General features: G+C 42.5%; 1 protein-coding gene across 1 annotated transcript in view; it reads left to right on the forward strand.

The window, feature by feature from the left end:
• Window positions 1-440: 440 nt before the first annotated feature.
• TRHDE (thyrotropin releasing hormone degrading enzyme) overlaps window positions 441-19,655 on the forward strand; it is a 211,055-nt gene continuing 191,840 nt past the window's right edge. Inside the window, exons 1-2 of the mRNA XM_069857490.1 lie at window positions 441-1,314; window positions 6,857-7,130. Coding sequence (XP_069713591.1) covers window positions 494-1,314; window positions 6,857-7,130 — 1,095 coding nt within the window. The 5' untranslated portion in view covers window positions 441-493. The remainder of the gene's footprint in view (window positions 1,315-6,856; window positions 7,131-19,655) is intronic.

Consider the following 19,655-nt stretch of genomic DNA (forward strand, 5'->3'; position numbering starts at 1 on the left):
CAGAAAAGGCAAAATAAGAGAGGAACCGCGAGGAGTCACTCTCCGGAGCCGGGAAGAGAAGGAGGAGGAGGAGGACGGTCTCGGCGCCGCCGTCCGGTGCCGGGCGAGCCCCCGCATGGCTCGGGCGCTGCCGGCGCCGCGCACGGAGCTCGACCCCGTCCCCGGCGGCTCGGGGCGCGGGGGGAGGCGAGCTCCCTGCGGGCGGCGGCGCTAGCGGGGGGCCGGGGCGGCGGCGCCCTCCCCGTCGTGTGCCGGAGCGGCCCGCGGGAGCCGCGCGAGTTGCCCGGGGGGCGCCCGCCCCGTCCCGCCGGGGCCGCCGGGGGCCATGCGGCTCGCCGGCAAGTGAGAGGCGGCGCGGCGGGCTCACGCGTGTCCCACCCCCCGCTCCGGCGCCCCCCAACCCCCGCCGAGCGCCCCGCCGCCTCGAAGCGCTCCCCATGCCTTCGGGGCCCCCTCGGGGGGCGGCGGCCCCGCGGGAGGCGGCGCTGCCGTGATGGCTTCGGAGGAGAAGCGGGAGAAGCGCCCGCCCGTCGCCCCCATGATGATCGAGGAGGAGGCCGCCCTGCGGAACGGCAGCCGGGGGCTGCCGCCGGGCCCCTGGGCCGAGGCGGCGGGGCCGAGACCCCGCACCACGGAGCGGCAAGTCGCCGTGCACAAGCGCCTGGTGCTGGTCTTCGCCGTCTCCGTCCTGGCGCTGCTGGCGGTGACCGCGATCGCCGTGCTGCTCAGCGTCCGCTTCGAGGAGTGCGGCGCCGCCGCCGCCGACGGCGGTAACGGGAGCTTCCCGGGGGCGGCCCGGCAGCCGCCCGGAGCGGGGCAGCCCCCCGGCCGCCCGGAGCACGAGGAGGAGGCGCGGGGCGGCGAGGCGGCGGTGCCGGCCGAGGGACGGGAGGACGAGGAGGAGGAGGAGGAGTGGCAGCGGCGGCGGGAGCTGCCGCCCTGGGCCCGGCCGCGGCTGCCGAGGCACCTGCGGCCGCTGCACTACAACCTGATGCTGAGCGTCTTCATGGAGAACTTCACCTTCAGCGGCGAGGTGAACGTGCAGCTGGAGGTGCTCAACGCCAGCCGCTACGTCGTGCTGCACGCCCACCGCATGCACATCGAGGCGGTCCGCGTGGCCGAGGACAAGCTGGCCGGCGGCGTGCAGGTCGCCCGCTCCTTCCTCTACCCCCAGACCCAGGTCTTCGTCGTCGTCCTCAACCGCAGCCTGGAGGTGCAGAGAAGTTACAACCTCAAGATCATCTACAACGCCCTCATCGAGAACGAGCTGCTGGGCTTCTTCCGCAGCTCCTACGTCCTCCACGGAGAGAGAAGGTAGCGGAGCGGCCGCGCCGCCGCCACTCCAACTCGGGCCGAAGTTGCGGGGCGGCGCTAGGACCCCGCGGGCCGCCGGGCGGGTGACGCGGCGGAGGGGCCGGGGCCGCCCTCGGGCCCCTCGTGGCTCCCGGGACGGCGGGCGGCCCCGACCCGGGGTGGCGTGGGGCGGGGAGGGGGGTGACGGGTGACACGCAGCGCCCGCGCCGACCCTGTCGGGGCGATCCCCGGAGGGGATTTAACCAGCCGGCTCTGTTTAACAAGCGCCGCCGCGTCCGGCCGCCCCGCGTCCCCGTGTGACAGGGCCCTGCGGGCGGGGGAGCTGAACTTCGCTGCTGTTCTGCTTTTTTTTTTTTTTTATTTCGTTATTTGAAGGGAAAGGTGCTGGGATGTGGTTTCGCTCAGCGCGAATGCGTTTACGCCACCTGCTGCAACTGAATCGCTGCAGCTTTTCAGCCAGCGACGGGGCAAACCCGGTCACTTGTCGCTGCCTTCGTGCAGAGCGAGATTCCATCTCGTTCTGTGTTTATTGCTTTTAGTGCACCCCGGAGTCCCCGTCAAAGCCCTTGTTACCCTAGGAAGGGTCCCTGTGGAGGCCCCAGCTCAGGGAGCCACAGAGGTTCTGTCTTTAAAGTAGTTTTCTAGCCACTCTCGAGCTTTGTAATAGAAAAAGAAGGATGGGGTGGGCTTCTTGATAGTTCTGGCGTTGCTTATAATTTTAGGACTAGTTGCGTTTTACACTCTCCTTCCTTGAAACATCTGTACAGTGACAGATTTTTCTCTTCCTGAGTCTTACTGCTTCGTACTGCGAAGAGAAAAGTTTATAGGTGGAAGAATTGGGAAAAAAAAGAAAGTGAGTTGGACAGAAAAAGAGCACTCACCAAATCAATTAAATCAACAGCCCTCGTATTAAAACATGTTTTTATTTCTATGATTGCTGGCAATTTTAAACAGCCCGATGTTAGACCTGCAAGCAGGACTGAGATCAAGTTTGTGGTGTGTCACCACAGTGAAATGGAATGGAAATTTGGAAAAGCACAGATGTGGGAAGATACATAGATAAAATGGCTTTTATCACTGAGGAGTGAATGACTGGGGTAATAGGGAGTTTATGCAGACCTGTATGGAAATGGGCAAGTCAGAAGACAAAGTAGTGTTGACAGCCGGGGGTATAATTCACTTCAAAAAACCAAGGAAGTATTTAAGCAGTTATTATTCTTGTGCATTTAGACTTTGAATGGAAATAACTGAACTGTCAACTTGGTGTTGCAGCAACGTTTCTCCAAAGTTACCTATTCCACTTAAATACTGCTGCCCTAGTTATGATTTAAAAACAAAAAGAACAATAAAAAAAGGCTCAATTTTTGAATCATCAGGCTAGCTTAAGACATAGAGTGAAAGGTGATAGTAAAATGTGTTCCCTAGTACACTTTGTGTAACTTCAGATGAAAGTTGCTTTGTTTTAATGCACTTGAATATAGTCATATTGGGCGAGATCCTTACCTTGTGTAAGGTGACATTGTTATATTGAAGTCAGTGGCATTTGTTCTTTATGTCAGCTCATCTCTTTCAGTAAAATGATGTTTTTAAAAACTGTAACCAGGTTCTTTAGTATCAGGTGTTTAAAAGAAGTGGCATTTTTCCTTTTCAGCTGTCACAGGCTTAACGACTTGCTACAGTATAAAGTAAATAATACACATTTTTCTTTGTTCAGAGTGTGCTCTTGCAGTATGGCAATTTGCATTTCGATTTATAACCAATTTTTAATGTAATGCATATAACCATTTGTAGTCCTTAAACATGGGTGGTTTCTACAGTGATAGACAGAGTTCTCTCATGCTGTGAGGGACCTTGATGCTCCAGTAGGACTTTAGCTTTTTGACATCTTTATATTTGATTAAAATACAGCAATATCGTTGGAGTAGCAGTTGCTATAAAAGGGTCTACACCATCATTTTTCACTTTTCTGGTACATGAGGAGTGAATAACTGGCTAACTGTGAGGCTTCACAAACCTAGTAATGCCTTCTCTTCATAAATTTTTTTCATAAAGATAGTTCATTTTCTGTGGTCTTCACAGGTGAAAGTCATAAATCAGTCTGAAATGTTGATAGGTGCATAAAAGTATTTATTCTCGCACAGAAATCTTTGCTGCTTTAATTGAAATGTGAAATGCAAGTGATAGGCCACACATTTACTTTGCAATATGTGCCAGAATTTACTGGCAGTCATCAGCAGGCATTTAATACAGAGCCACTCTTGAGTACTGTAAGAATATGCACGCGTAATTTAAATGAACATCAAACTGTGGCATAAATGAAAAGGAAAAAAACTTTCTTATATCATGCAGACAAAACAAACAGACACATTCTTCCATCTTGTAACAACTAAGATGTCAAAATAGATAGATTGTTGAGGAAACACATGTCTTCCTTTAATAGATGAGGTGGAATTAAAGCACCTGCAAATTACTGCCGTGGGTATGCTGAGAAGACAGGCTGCAAGGCTGTCATTTCCAGAAGTAGAACTTTTTATGGTGATATTTGGGGGAACTGGAGATAAAAATGTCAATGCCCAGAGAGTTGTGTGGAGAGGTGGGTGAAATCCTCAGCCTGCTCTTCACTTTTGGCATGTTATAGTAGTTATGCTTGATTTTACCTCCTAACACAGAGGAAAATAGATCAACACAGGCAATGTTTTGGTGTTTTGGTTTTTTTTTTTTCTTAAATGTGTAAGGGTTTAGTCTTGCGGAAGTAGTGTTTAAGTCTTGTTTGTTTTGCTTTATGGCCCAAGAAGCAAATTGATGCTTGATAGTAATGTACCTGTTGTAAGTATACACTGTTGTATTTTTAGTATGAAAAATTGACTGCCCAGGGTTTACATAGTTATGTGTACGTGGATGTATCTGTCTGCCTGTCTGTAGGAGTAGAGAAGGTGCAGTTTTCTGTTAGTCTGGTGAAGGGATTTTTTCAACGTCCAAAACTACAACAAATACTAGAAGTATCTCTGAGAAGTGAGGAAGAAACCCACTTCTTTATTTAGAAAGTGTCAGAATATACACACTATTCCCTAAGTATGCATTTATATGTGTGCCTGAGCTCATTAAAATTGTTAATTGCAGAGGAAAGTTCATCACTCTTGCCGTATTAATAACAGGCCAGTACAGTTTTCCGTGCTCACTTGAAGCTTCTGTTGATGTCTGTAGCTCTTTAGAATGTGCCTAGAATGCAGAATCAGGTCCACTTGAAATACTTGGCATATAAATTAAGTTGCTTTGCTTCATTTAATTGGCTGATTTGGCTTTGTTGCACTAGTACAAATCCACTGATAATATGGAATATTTTTGGATTAACACTGGAATACCTGCCACCAACTTTTTACCTAGTATTTGGCAACCTCATGCAGATATATGTTTCTAGTAATCCCATGTTTTATAGTGAGACAAGAAAAATGCAATGTGAATATTTTTTTTCAATAATTACTAGCCAAATAAGGCTTTTTAATTTAGGTGAAAGACCAATGGTAACTGCTTCAGTGGTGGAAGAATTTGACAAATTTTTAAAAAACTAAACTTTTGAAAGAGGTAATAACGTCATCATAAAACATATCTAGTTCTATGAGGTGTGGATACACTGCAGCAAAATAAAAACATGTAGCATTTCAAGAAGTTAATTTTTTTTTACATAAAATAGTGCTCCAAAATATGAATAAAATGCAGGACATTTTTTAAAAAGTTAATTAAATCTTTTCCTTATGGGCTACCTACTCTTTTTTTCTTCCTCAGCATTAAAGAATATCATATTTCAGAATAATGTTTATACGCTGATTAATAATAGGTGCCAGCATTTTCATTATATCAAATCTACTCACCCATCCTCTTCCCCTAGAGGAATAACAGGTGATTAATCAACCTCTAAAATTCTGATAAACGTTCACCTGATTTCTAAAATGGTTATTTCTACTGATGAAACTTTGGACAGTGAGACGTGAATCAATACCACACTAAAAGCCTGCCTTTACAGTTGTGTAGTTGGCTCATAATTTTCTCATCCTGCATGCCTCCAGTAAATATTCTTACCTCATTCCCTAATGCAACCTTTAAGCTGTAGCTTCTTGATTCTGCATAGAGATCATTGCATATGGGTTTTCTCCAAATGTGTAAATCTAAGTATTTATCCAGAAAGGTTCCTATTCTCTATCTGGATTAAAAATCCTTTAGTTACAAAGAAAACAGGTATAGATTCTATTGTCAAACTGAAGCCTTCCCATTCTATACAATGATATAATAAACATCTTGTCCTCCTTCAGAGATCTTTTCATAATTTAATCCATTAAATGAGGATGTCAATTTGTTCTGTATGAAATACACCAGAAAAGAAAAGCATGGTTAGAAGAATGGTGAACTATTCTCTGCTTGTTTAATCATTTGCTCGTATTGGTAATTCTCCTAAGCTCACGCAATGTTTTTTTTGGACTTGCATAGTCACAGTAGTGCTGTCTGCGTGTCTCAGACCTGCATGTAATCAGTATAGAAGTAATCACAGAATCATAGAAATCATGGAATGGTTGGATTTGAAGGGGCCTTAGTGATCATCTAGTTCCAACCACTCTGCCGTGGGCAGGGACACCTCCCACTAGACCAGGCTGCCCAAAGCCTCATCCAACCTGGCCCTGAACACTTCCATGGAGGGTACAACCACAACTTCTCTGAACAACCGGTTCCAGTATCTCACCATCCTCATTATGAAGAATTTCTTCCCAATATTCCATCTAAATCTTCCCCCTTCCTAAACTGAAATGCCTTTAAATTAAGGCATTCCTCCTCATCCTGTCACCACATGCTTTTGTAAAAAGTCCCTCCCCTGCTTTCTTGTAGGCCTCCTTCAGGTTCTGGATCGCTGTTATTGGGCCTCTCTGGAACCTTCTCCGGGCTGAGCAATCCCAACTCTCATAGCCTGTCCTCATAGCAGAGATGCTTCGGCCTTCTGATCATCTTTGTGGCCTCCTCTGGACCCATTCTATATCCTACTTATGTTGGGGATTCCAGATTGGCAGTGGAAAGCAGTGACCCTCTTGAGTGCGCTATGTGATCATAAGTTCTTGTGTCCAAAGAAAGGCAAAGTATCTTGTCAACGACTCGGTGCAGAATGAACTCCCTAAAGGCTGTTAAATCCTACTCTGAACTCTGTGTAATTGTTTTACATAGCATAACCAATATTGACTAACTTATTTTCATGTATTGATGAACAAAAATGCTGCTAGAACCTGAAGTCTGGTGTGAGGCAAGTGATTATTTAAAATTAGTGTGGTGGCTGCAAATTTGTAAGAAATTTATAGACCATTACTCTTATCTATTGCGTTGTGGTACAGGTAGTAAGAAAGTGATAAGGGAGTGTTGAAACATTGTATACTTGTACAATTTGTCCCTGCCCTTCTCCTCCTTAAACCACACTAGTCAAGCAGTGTCTTTATTTGGTATGTGCATGAATCAAGTGCTGTGCACAGTTGGTAATCACTTTGGTTTTTGTTTGCTGCTTTTGCAGGTTTCTTGGTGTTACGCAGTTTTCTCCTACTCATGCTAGAAAAGCTCTTCCTTGCTTTGACGAGCCCATCTACAAGGCCACTTTCAAGATCAGCATCAGACATCAAGCAACTTACTTATCTTTGTCCAACATGCCAGTTGAAACTTCTGTTTTTGAAGAAGATGGATGGGTTACAGATCACTTTTCACAGACTCCTCTCATGTCCACGTATTACCTAGCTTGGGCAGTGTGCAATTTTACATACCGGGAAACTGTCACCAGAAGTGGAGTAATTGTAAGTATTTCTAATGTTGTATCAAATACATTTTGTTATTTTGAAAACCCTCACTTTTTGTAAGGGATCATAACATCAAATACTTAAAATATTTTCATGATTAGCATTCCTAAAATTTGACAGTTTATTTAACGGTAGTGTGTATTGTTTGGGTTTTTTTCTGAAGGTTTGTCTAACATTTCTGGTTTATTTGATACTTTCTGTAATTGGTTAGATTAGTAGGTGTTGTTGCCTGGTGACATTCTCAGCTTTTAATATGCCATTTCACTTCACTTGGATTTTCTTGGGAAATTTTCTCGGGAAATTTTCTCTTGTTTTTTCCTGTAGCCTTTTCAATGCCGGTGTTTGTGGGACTGTTTATTAAAAGGAAGTAATATTGGCAGGGTTTCCAGTCTCCTCCTTTCAGGACTGACATATCCCTTGGTGTGCTGTGTGCTAACTCAGATGGCTGATAAGTAATTCCTGTCTTAAATCTCTTGCACTGGAGCCGAACTCCACAACCTATCAGCTTCCTGTTGAGGTCCAGGTTGATGGAAGCACTAGCTTTCTGGAGCTGTTGTTTCCAGGAGTTACGCCATGAAAAGGGAAAAAAAAAGAAGAAAATATTTATGTCAGTTTTGTTTTTGTTTACAAACATCAAGCTCAGAACTGTATAACAAGCCAAAACATACATGAAAAATGCTGTCAGCTTAACAGAATATTTCACGATGCTGTCATCTTGATTTTTCAGGTGAACTTACAGGGAAACCCTTCCTTCTTAGTTACTATGAATAACAAAGCAAGGCTAGTTTTGGAAGCAGTGAGCTAAGCAGCAGTTTAAACTGTGTAGCTGAGCAAAGGAAGTATTTACTTTATACTTCTGCAAATGCTCTATAACTGTGCTGTAGCCTGGGGGCATGAAGAAGGTCTGAGGTCTCCCTTCTGTAGCTCATAAGGTCAGGAAACACCTCCATATCCACTTTTATCTGGCCTAAGCTCTGAGCTGCTGTGAAGGGGGCTCGTCTCACCTTCTCTGAGACAAAGGTTTTCTTTACCTTTCTTCTGCCAGCCCTCAGCTCTGCACAGCTGTATGATCTGTCTAAAAATGGACCTAAAAAAAAAAAGAAAATTTGTTGAGTTGTTGACCGAATCAGTTCCCTAATTCAGCTTTTTGTGTGACTGCCAGAGCCCTAGTATAGGTTCTGTTCTGTGTTGTAGATGAGGGAGAGTGGACCCAGGACAGTCCTTTGCTTTGCCATCCCTCATTGAGGCCGCACTGAAGTGATCAGGAAATAAGTCTTGTTTTCTGTCACTGGGACTAGCTGGGTAGAACTGTCGGGGACATTTCACTCTTCTCCAGCCCTTTCATACCTTGGGCAGCAGATTCTGATGCTCCCCTCTGGCCTTGTGAAAGAGGATAAGGAAGCATAGCTAGGAAGTGGTTCTCTGAGGTGCTTTATCCTACAAGCATAAGGATATGGAGACTACTGAGGCCATGCTTGCAATCCTAGTGGTTGCCTGCAATGGCTGAAAGCCTTTGGGTTTGTTGTTGGGCTTTTTTGTTTGTTTGATTGTTCCCCTCACCCCTTCCCCTCAGTTGTTTCTCTGTCAGTTCAGTGAGTTGAGTTAATTTAGGAAAGGATCTCACAAGTACCAGGACAAAGAAATAAGGAGGGAGAGGTGGGTGCCTGGTTCTTAGCATTGCTACTAGCAGATTAATTATCTGGACAAAAAAGATTGCTCTTGGTAACTGGTTGCCTCTGGCTGTTGTAATAGTCACTGGCTTGGTAGAACAGGGTGAGATATTAGGCTATTTCTTACTCCCTATCAACCAGTCCTGGAACAGACTTCTATCCAGGTAGGAGTTGCTGATTTTCATTGTAATGTAGTCCACCTGCTGAAGGATTTGGTCTTAAACTAAGACTGGTGTGGTATTTTTCAGCTTTAGACACTGGATACTTGAGATTCTGCTTTAGTCTTAATAAGACAGAAGTTTTTGGTATATGCTTTAATAGGTAGGTCTCCTGTTCCTTGTGCTCTGATACAGTGTAACACTTATAAGTTTCTCCTACATAATACTACCCTATTCTCTCACTTTGAAACATCCTAGACTCATCTGAGAAAAAGCTGCAAGCAGTAGATGCCAACATCAGTATAAGCAAATACATTGGAGGTGGACCTGAGGACCATCAGTTTGAAAGATAGAGCCTACTACTTCCTCTTTAACTCAAGGAGAATCTAATTTTCTTCTAGTGTTATTCAGAGCTCCTATATGGTAGACTTCATCTGCTTGAGCAGGTTTGATACCCTGTAGGCATGGACATACTCATGCCTTATAGATGATAATTGATAACTTTCTGCTGTTCCCCTGTTTGGCAAAACTGTTCTCAAGACTTTAGGTTTAAGAGGAGTCCAAGGAGAAATCCAGGTATTAATTTGTTAGGAACTTGTGGCTGCTAGAGCTTGACAGTTAGGCTTGTGTCTGTTGGTTCAGCACACGCAGAATGTACATATGTATACTCCACTGCCTCGCCTGTACTACTGTACAGAACTTTTGCCAGCAATTATGCAAATCAGTGGGTAATCTTAGTGAAGACTTGAAGAACAAATGCTTACATAGATTAAGATAGTCTCTGTTATTCCATGAAATTGTTTGGTTAGTCTAGAGTTTTAGAACTTGTTTTTTTTATAACGCCCCTATCACAGACGTATATTAATGCCCAGCAATACCAAAATAGTTTACACAGAGTTATTGGTAAAATATATCTTGCTATTTTTCAGTCCATTTGTGATCTGATCATCTTTAGTTCTTGTTCAGTTTTGTTGAAAGATTGTCTCTTTTGGTGTGAACTCATGGCAAACTTCATTTCAGAGCTGAATTGCTGAAGTAATCCATCTTTTGAGTCTTTTGTATTGCAGTACCAGGAGTTCATGGACCTTACTGGGGAAATTTGAAATGACTGAATCCTGGCATACGCAATTCTAAACATCTTGCTTTCCTCTGAAACCAGTTTTTCGCTACAATTTACTTGCTCCCATATCCTTGGCAATGAATGTAGATGTGTAAACAAAAGATTGACATGGACTTCAAAAGTAATTTTAACCTGAGCATGAGATTCACAAAACACTTGGAGGAGAAGGCTGTCCTTTCACATTCTGGTGGCATAATAGTGATTAAAATCTCATATATCTTCTAGCTGACCTGTCTTGCTAAAGTGCTATGGTCAAGGGTAGATAAACTCCCTGAGGAATAGAAGCAACACTGAGATTAAAAGTAGGTTTGTTCCTCGAAAGTGGCTAGCTGTTATCAGTTCAGGTTTTCACAAAGATTGACATGGACTTCAAAAGTAATTTTAACTTAAGCATGAGATTCAATACAAATCAAGTTATAAGCAGAAACTGAGTTTTGGAAAGCTTAGGTAGCCAATCAAAATAGTAATTTTGATATATCCTATGTAATTCTTGCAGACGCTAATATGTACTATATTTCATACACTAAAATTAATTTGGAAAGGGGAATTATGGCAAGCAGCGCTTTTTTAGAAGCACAGCTCAGTGAGTATAAATCATTAGCATAGCTCTTTAGTCTGGGTCTGATCAGTATCCCTTCAGAGCAAGTAATTTAAAAGCAGAGTTGACTTTTTATATGCATTACAGATATTTAATACGTTGTTCAGAGTCATCTAGAATTACAGGGAATCACTGCAACTGCCTTTGCCTTTGCTGTGGAAAGGACTGTGGTGCAGTCATCTATGGGTCCTGCTAGAAGTAATGGTATATTGATAAAGGAGGGGTACCCTTAAGAGCAGGCTTTATATGGCTCTAGCAGTTGTGCCAGCTGTAGTTGGTGAAATTCATGGGATCTGTGTACTGTCATCTTTGCACAGTACAATAATCCAGAGAACTCCACTTAGCTGCACATCCTTGCTTGCCTCTAGTGATATGTTGTGTTTCATAATCGTACTTCTTATGTATGTTTTTTGTCAGTAATTCCTAAAGCAAAATACTGCTGGCTGGATTGTAATGTCTGTCACATCATCTGTGTGTCTCTTTCCTTCATTGCCTTGATCTGTACTTTCAATCCACCAAGCCTTTTTCTACTATTGTTTATTCTTACCCTAGTCTAGATTTATTTTTCTGTACTTTGTGTTTAGTTTTACTTATATTCTCAAAACTCTCTGTTTCTCATTGCTTTGTCAGGTGGACATGGAAACTAATTGTGTTATTTCTTTTTTGCCCTGCTAATTCTTTCTGTTTTCAGTCAGTGGAAGCAGTGAGTACTCAGGGAGAAAGCAGGGTGTATCAGTGAAGATGAATGCATTGCTGGAAGGAGATGTTTCAGGGAGACTGATCTTCTCTTTTGTTGTGGATGGGGTGTAGAGATAGGTATGGAAATAAAGTGTCAAACTGGCAGCTTTAAAGTGCTTTCCTTTTCTCAGGGGAGTATCTGCTAAAAAGCAAAAAAGAGAGTGTATGGAAAGGAGTCGAGTCAGGAGGATTTGTGGGTGCAGACTTTAGAAGAGCAAGTGCAGGCAGTGACAGAGCAGATGGGAGTGAGCGGCAGTGGAAGAAAGTGGCTATCTGACTGTGTGGTGGAGAGTGGGAGGAGGAATGCTGATGGAAGGCAATGCTGAAGGAAGAATTTTACATGGTTTCACTTTTGCTACTCCTGTTCCACACGTTGCAGGACTGGTAGTGTTTGGACCTGGCCACATCCTGGTCAGCTGCTAGGACTTCCACTGACTGGCTGAATCCATTTGCATTACATTTTGAAGAGACCTCTGCAGGTTTCAGTTATATTAAAGATGATCTTGGTTTCAGTTATATTAAAGATTACTGTAGAGTCATCAGTGCTGAGTAATTTGTCATGATACAGAAAAAGACCTTGAGGCTAGGAAAGATCTTGAGTCATACTACAATAAGGCCAACCTTTATTGCACTGCTTGTGTTTTGTTACTATTTTATCTTAAGATGTAACTAGTGATCATGGGCTCCTGGTTAGTAAAGATCTTATTTCAGTACTTTACAGTACAGTTAAATCTTGTCCTGTCCCATGAGGAGGAGCTGTAATAATCTCTCTAAAGGAAAATAAAGATGGTTACTGTTTCCATAGTGCTCTCTGGCTTGCAGAGAGGCTGCATAGATGTCCTAGCACTGAATTCCCTTAGTCATGTATTTGGGTGGCTCACTGAGTTTGGCTCAGCATGACACACAAAAGACAGTGGTCTCAAAAATGGGATCTCATAATAATAGTCACTCAAATCTTCACAAGTGAATTTTGTCTTTTTTTGCTCAGCAAGGGCTAGTGAACAGCAGCACATAATCAGACTTAGGTCAGAATCAATGCATGTTCGACAGCTCATGTTAGTTTAGGGTTAGCACTATGGGAGTGTAGTTTTATACTCGTCCTTAAGACAAGATGACTGGAGGTAGCGTAGTGCTTCCAGCATTCCATGAGGTGCTGGAGAGCTGGGCTGGGCATTCCCTCATCTGCAGTGTGGTGATCCATCTGAGGAGGCTGAAGAGCTGACTTTTAATGAAAGTTTAAAAAAAAAAAAAATCAGGTTGAACAACTGCTTAGGATAACTTTTTCCCGAGTGGATTCTATCACTTGTTAGTTGCTGGAAAAAAACCAATAACATCAGTTCTCTCTCTAAAATAACACTGCACTTATAGTGCAGTTCAGCCTGTAGCTTTTAGAAAATCATTCTGTATTTGAAAAATGTATTAATATTTTTACATAATAGCGGTAATGACCTCAAGACCAGGCATTTTCTGTCAGTTAATGACTACCTAGGTTAAAGGCCTGAGGCTCTGCCTTAGGCCCTCTATTCAGCTGCTCGTTATTAACTACCAGCAAAGTCTCTCCATCAGTTATTATTTATTAATCAGTATTGAAGCAATTATACACCAGATAATTCTTTGGGGGTGAGAAAATTGGTTGCGGAAGAATGATTTAGCTATCAAAAGTAGAATTACTCCTCAATTAAAATTAGGTTTCCTTCCTCTGCAACCTGTATGAGCTCTACTTTGTAAGCCCACCATACCTGAAAAGTAACTTTTGTTAGCCCACCACTTACCACTGGGAGGCCACACTTGTTTCTGATAAACAGATAGCAGCTGATGTGGAAAGCACTGGGCATATTTCTGAAGCCTGGTGTGATGCTGACTTGTAATGTTTAATCTCTACATGCCCTGTAATGTTGCTCCGATAGTGATATAGTGACGCTCGTTCATTTTTTTGTTCTTTATTACAAATGTTCCATGCTTGCCTTCCCTCAAATAGCTTTCATCAAACAATTAAAAGTAGGATCCGTGTTACAGAGAGTGTAGTGGTAGGTATGCAGTTACATTGAGCTAGAAAAGCACACAGACATATGAACATGAATATATGTGTCTGTGCTTTCTTTGGGTTTTATGAAATTTTCTCTGTTGTTGGAACAGGAAGGCTGTTTATGCAAGTCCCTTTTACCCAATTTTGTCCTTACTGTTGTGAATTTTTTTAGGTAAGTGGGAAACAGTAATATACTACGTTAGTAATCCAAAGAAATCGTAGCTTTTTCAGATTCACTGCATCAATATTTGTTTACTTATTCTGTTTCAGGTTTGTATATTGAAAATGACTTTTAGTTTATTAATTTTTAAATACTATAGCTACAAAATATGCTACAAACAAACAAAAATCTATGTGATCAGCATCCATGCTAAACTGAATACACCAGGGAATCTGTTAAAAAAATAAATTGCAAACTTGCAATCTGCTGTTATTGATTTCTGTTTGAATTTGCAAGTCGAATGCACTAGTAAAACATTGTACATGTATTGTGCTTAGTCCTTTAAAAAATGCACTCCGTCAGCACTTGTAGTACCTGCAGTATTTAAATGTGGTATTTATTATATTAACGTAACCTCTAAGCTGCACTCTGTAAATAATATTAATGAGTTAAATGAGTTGAGTTTGGGAATACGTTTCGTTTTTGTTTTGCTTAGGAAGATCACCTCTAAGTATCTTGTGGCAGTGGTGTACAGAACTTTCTATGTAGTAGCAAGAAGACTGTCAAAAAAGTGTGAATTGTTTATTTATGGCTAATTTGCAGGTGTATGGCTTGCTTGCAGCAACAATGAGCAGAGGGAGAGGCAGCACCTGTGGTTGCAGTTCTGAAAAGCATCAGGCCAGGGGCTTGACTGCAATTCCATGCCTTCAGGAGCATTATTTTTTCTGAGGTCTCTTCTGACTGCTGAAAAGAAAGACAAGTTTGAAACTCAGTACTTTTCCACTCCTTCTCTACCATTTGCTCAGAGGAGAGTAGTGTGAAGTTGCTTCCATTTCTCACTTTACAAGCAGGGGAAGGAGGGCGATGGAGTAAAGACTCCATTTTCCTTTCACGTACTTAGGAGTATATGCTTAGTAGTATGTACTGTTATAATGTAACTTATAGTAAAGCTGAACAATGGAGCTGTGGTCTGCTTTTTGTACTGTTTTTTTTCGTGTCTTGTGCCTCTTATGTTCTGCTGTCATATTTGACTCCATTAACTTATTCGTTAAGGTCTCTGTCCTTGGCATCAACGTGAATTCTGCTATCTGACATCCAAGGAAGTAGCAAGAATCTATTAACGTGTTTCCATAAGAGTCATGCTCTTGCTATAAAAGCAAAAATGAAGTGCCAAATTATCTGTAGGAGGTATCTCACCTCAGGACAGCGTAAAGGTGAACACGTTCCTGCACTAGCCTGAACATCTGTCAGTCAAACCTGCCTTATCCAGTATACCTACCATAGTAACTGCACTCTGTGCAGTGCAAATGGATTACTGAGGCGGGCGGCTTAGTTGACATCTAGTTGAGTGACAGATACAGTGTTCGTGAGGGAGGAGAGTGATGTGTAATTTTATTTATTTATAGACCAGACTTTCCTCCAGGGTTTAGGTAAGTTTTAATCATATTTTTCATGCAGAAACAAGAAATTTAGCCTGTTTGTTCTTGTTTTTATGGCCAGTGGTGGAAAGGTAACCACTCATGTCAGAGATTCATAACTATTGTCAGTCTAAGCCCTCCTTTTCTGACAGTCAAATGTCTGTAACATTCACCCTTTAGGCTTGCCTTTACCTATTATTATTATTTTTTTGTCTTGGAAAACTTGCACAAATGCTTCTTATTTTTGCCTTTTCCCATGTTTTTTTTTGCTGGCTAGAGTAGAGGAAAGGCTCTATGGTTTGTAGTTACCCCAATTTGTGCTCTTAGAAGACCTAGTCTGTTTGATTTTCTATGAAGATGTCTATAGCTGTTAACAAGACTCTTCCATTCTTTCAGTGGGGTGCTTTCACACTGCAGATACCTCTTCAGATTTTTTTTTTTTATTATTATCAGATGGTGCAGCTTCATAGCATAAATGTGCTTTTCCAGGGTCCAGCCTGGCACAGACTGTCTTCACATGTCCTTCCCTGCTGTTCTCCAAGGATATCACTTGCACAGGGTGACCTCTGCAGCTGTTGGAATGGCCAGAGTGACTCTTGACCACCTTGCAGATGGTGGTTTCATTATTGAGTTTATTCTATTTCATAGCAGCTACTGTGGTTGCCCAGCTGCTTGAGCCCTGGACACAGCCCCATCCGCGGGCACCCTTCTCGTTCATAGAATGATAGAATCATAGAATAGTTAGGGTTGGAAGGGACCTCAAAGATCATCTAGTTCCAACCCCCCTGCCCTGGGCAGGGACATCCCACTAGATCAGGTTATGCAAGGCTCCATCCAACCTGGCCTTGAACACCTCCAGGGATGGAGTATCCACAACTTCCCTCGGCAACCTGTTCCAGTGTCTCACCACTCTCATGGTGAAGAAATTCTTCCTAATATCTCGTCTAAATCTGCCCCTCTCCAGTTTATGCCTGTTCCCCCTCATGCTGTCACCACAAGCCTTTACGAATTGTCCCTCTCCAGCTTACTTGCAGGTTCCTTTCAGGTACTGGAAGGTTGCTGTAAGATCTTCTCAGAGCCTTCTCTTCTCCAGGCTAAACAAGCCCAACTCTCTCAGCCTATCTCTGTATGGGAGGTGCTCCAGCCCTCGGATCATCTTTGTAGCCCTCCTTTGGACCCATTCCAACAGCTCCATATCCTTGTTATGCTGAGGATTCCAGAACTGGACACATTACTCCAGATGAGGTCTCACAAGAAAGGAATAGAGGGACAAAATCACCTCCCTCAACTCACTGGCCACTCTTCTTTTGATGCAGCCCCATATACGGTTAGCCTTCTGGGCTGTGGGCACACATTGCCGGCTCATGTTGAGCTTCTCATCAACTAGCACCTCCAAGTCCTTCTCTGCAGGGCAGCTTTCTCTTCAGTGAGGTGGGGACAGGTAGCAAAGAACCAGATGTATTGGCCCAGTTCCACTGAACAGTACCCCTAGGAGATGCTCCTCTGTTCCTGTCTGGCATCTTTCTGGCTGCTCTGTGCTGTTGAGGTGTACCAAGAACAGCTAGAGATGAGAACTGAGCCTGTTATCTTCTTGTTTGGAACAGCAGAGTTTGAAAGCAGGTTATGTTTCTCTTTGAAGGGTAAATTACCTGAAGTGTATTAAAAAAGTAATCCCACATTGGATTATCCTGAAGAATATTTAGTGATGTCTTTGTTTCACAACATGCAGTGGAGGTGCTTGGTAGCGTAGAACAGAATGAGAAGACTTAAGTATTTATTTAACGTGACTACAGTGGGGGAGGGGATAAGAAGCAAAAGCTGGTTATTAGCATTCACTTGAGGTGCACCTAGGGATACCCACAATTTCTTCCTGCTCATCCTCTATTTCCTGAGAACAGTGGATAGTTTGATAGTCACAGCAGCTTGGAACCTCAGTTAAGATATCATATCCTCAGGACAGCAAGCAGTACTTAGTTAATAAAGATAAAAGAAGAAGGGAATAAAAGGTGGAGGTAGAAACAAGTGGATTCCTATGTATTGAATTCAAACAAAGAAGTATACCTATTGAATTATTTGCATACTACATACGTGTTTCTTGTAGTTCTCCAGTTCTCTGGCTTATTAAGTCACAGCCCATGGTTGAATAATAGCACATCATGCTATATTTTGTTTTTACTGAAATATTCTCCTATATGTTTAAAAATTGATAGTGTTTTGAGGTAACTTCATTGTTACCCTTCACATACCATGCTAGAAAAAAGAGAGACCGATTTATACCTGGTGAGAAAGTTTGGTAGTGTTTTGTCTCACTTGAGAATTCAGATAGATGGCCAACTCTGTATGTGGGAACGTCAATGAGTGATAACATATACTGCTTCATTTAAAGCCGTATTTGTAAATGCGTATGCACTCGTAAAATAAATACTTCTATTTTGGGTACTGCTGTGTCAGAGAAGACATAATTATTTATTTCCCCAGACTAAAGGATTAGTACTCCTCATTTTACTGAAGTTCTGCTAACTGGATTCAGATGATGGAAAGGGAGTCATGCTTTTTTTTTATTCTCTTCATTAACTTTTGTTTTTTCATTTTAGAAACTCCATATGTTTAAAATGTGTTAAATGTGCAGTTCTAGAGTAAGAGAACAGAGTGATTGCAGAGAATATCTGATATATTTCAGACCACAGCACTTTTACTCTGTCACCTTTCTGTGATAAGCCCCAACAAAGGTAGTAGTAGCATTTTGCCCTTATTTGGAAGCCTTTTATCATCCTGTGTTCAAGTTGTATTCAAGCAAATATTTGTATATCTATTTGCTTAGAGGGTATGCATCTGTGGTGAATATAAAATGTATGTTTGTCTTTGTGCTTGAATTTATAAACTCTTGCTCTTCTACTTCTTATTAAATGAATATATGTTATTTTGTCTTTATTATCTTTGGGTTTTTTTTGCAGGAATGCATTGCAGGGATTTCTTCTGGAAACGAAGACCTTCCTCAGTTTGAGATTTAGTTAGGATTCTCCATGGGGCTGTGATTCTTGGCATGCTCTATTGTGACATGCTGTTTTACCCATGAAATGTGGAGTGGTGTTTCCATTATGTGTTTGCTTTAAAAAAAATCCCCAAGGTTATACTTTACTTCGCTTGGAGCTGTTTAATATTTATTTTTGAGCCAGGCCCATTAGATCTGAACTGGAAACAGGGGCAGTTAATATAAGCAGCCCTAAAATTATGCTGCAGTCACCCATTGATCCTGATGACCACTTTTAAAAAAGTTTTAATATGCAGAGCATTAAGAAATAGAGTTGACACTATTAAGTTTGCTACTTAAAAAAATGTGTCTTTTGTGGACATGGACACCAATGAGTATATTAAAGTTAATGGAACTCAAGATATTAGAAAGATGGCTTCACTGGGAGTATATCTTAGTATAGAAAAAGAAAATTTGAAACTTTTCCTTGTGTCTTTGTATCGCTTGGGTTGTGATGATCCACAGAGGACGGGTTCACTCAGTGTTGCTGTGGGAAGGAAGTATTCTATAAAATTTATCTGCCAAGTAAAATTACATTTACTTCTAGACACAAGAAATGTGAGGCATACAGAGGAGACATGGTGGTGTCTTAGTGTTAAGAACCTAGTGCGAACCTTTTCAAAACTGATGTGGAAAGCATGATGAAGCTTGAGAAAGTGAAAGAGGATGAAGAAGGCAAAAAAAAAAGCTTGGGACTCCTTGCTGTGAAGCAACTTTGAAATGCCTAACTAGCTTATATATGAGAGCTGCTTGAGCAGCAGAAAAAGTTGAGTGAAAGCATAATTTGGATAGGGAAATGAAGATTCGTAATTTGCATGGTCACAATTGGGCGTATTATAATATTTGTCTTTACTACAAAATACTTTGATGAGTCACACGTGACTAGGAGTGATTATACTACCATGAAGTATTGTGAGGATGAAAAAGATCAGTGAATCATAGTGCAGCTGGTACTGTAGAGTTGCCTGGTTTCATAGTTCCATTATTCAGGGGCTGATGGCTAAGATACTGAGTACTGTTTTGTACATATATATGTGCTTCAGCAGCATTTAAAACATTTAATTATATGGTCTGTTTCCTGACGAAGGGGCTGGAGAACAGGTCTTATGAGAAACGGCTGAGAGAGCTGGGGTTGTTTAGCTTGGAGAAGAGGAGGCTGAGGGGAGACCTCATTGCTCTCTACAACTACCTGAAAGGAGGTTGTGGAGAGGAGGGAGCTGGCCTCTTCTCCCAAGTGACAGGGGACAGGACAAGAGGGAATGGCCTCAAGCTCCACCAGGGGAGGTTTAGGCTGGACATTAGGAAAAAATTTTTCACAGAAAGGGTCATTGGGCACTGGAACAGGCTGCCCAGGGAGGTGGTTGAGTCACCTTCCCTGGAGGTGTTTAAGGCACGGGTGGATGGTGGATGAGGTGCTAAGGGGCATGGTTTAGTGTTTGATAGGAATGGTTGGACTCGATGATCCGGTGGGTCTCTTCCAACCTGGTTATTCTATGATACTATGATTCTAATTGAACTCACCAATACACTGATACCTTGCAGTACCTATGTGAGGAAGTCCAGAAAAGAACAACACTGATTTCCCTCCAGAATTTGTTTGCTA

This window comes from Phaenicophaeus curvirostris, chromosome 1 (assembly GCF_032191515.1).
Source record: "Phaenicophaeus curvirostris isolate KB17595 chromosome 1, BPBGC_Pcur_1.0, whole genome shotgun sequence".
Lineage (NCBI taxonomy): Eukaryota > Metazoa > Chordata > Aves > Cuculiformes > Cuculidae > Phaenicophaeus > Phaenicophaeus curvirostris.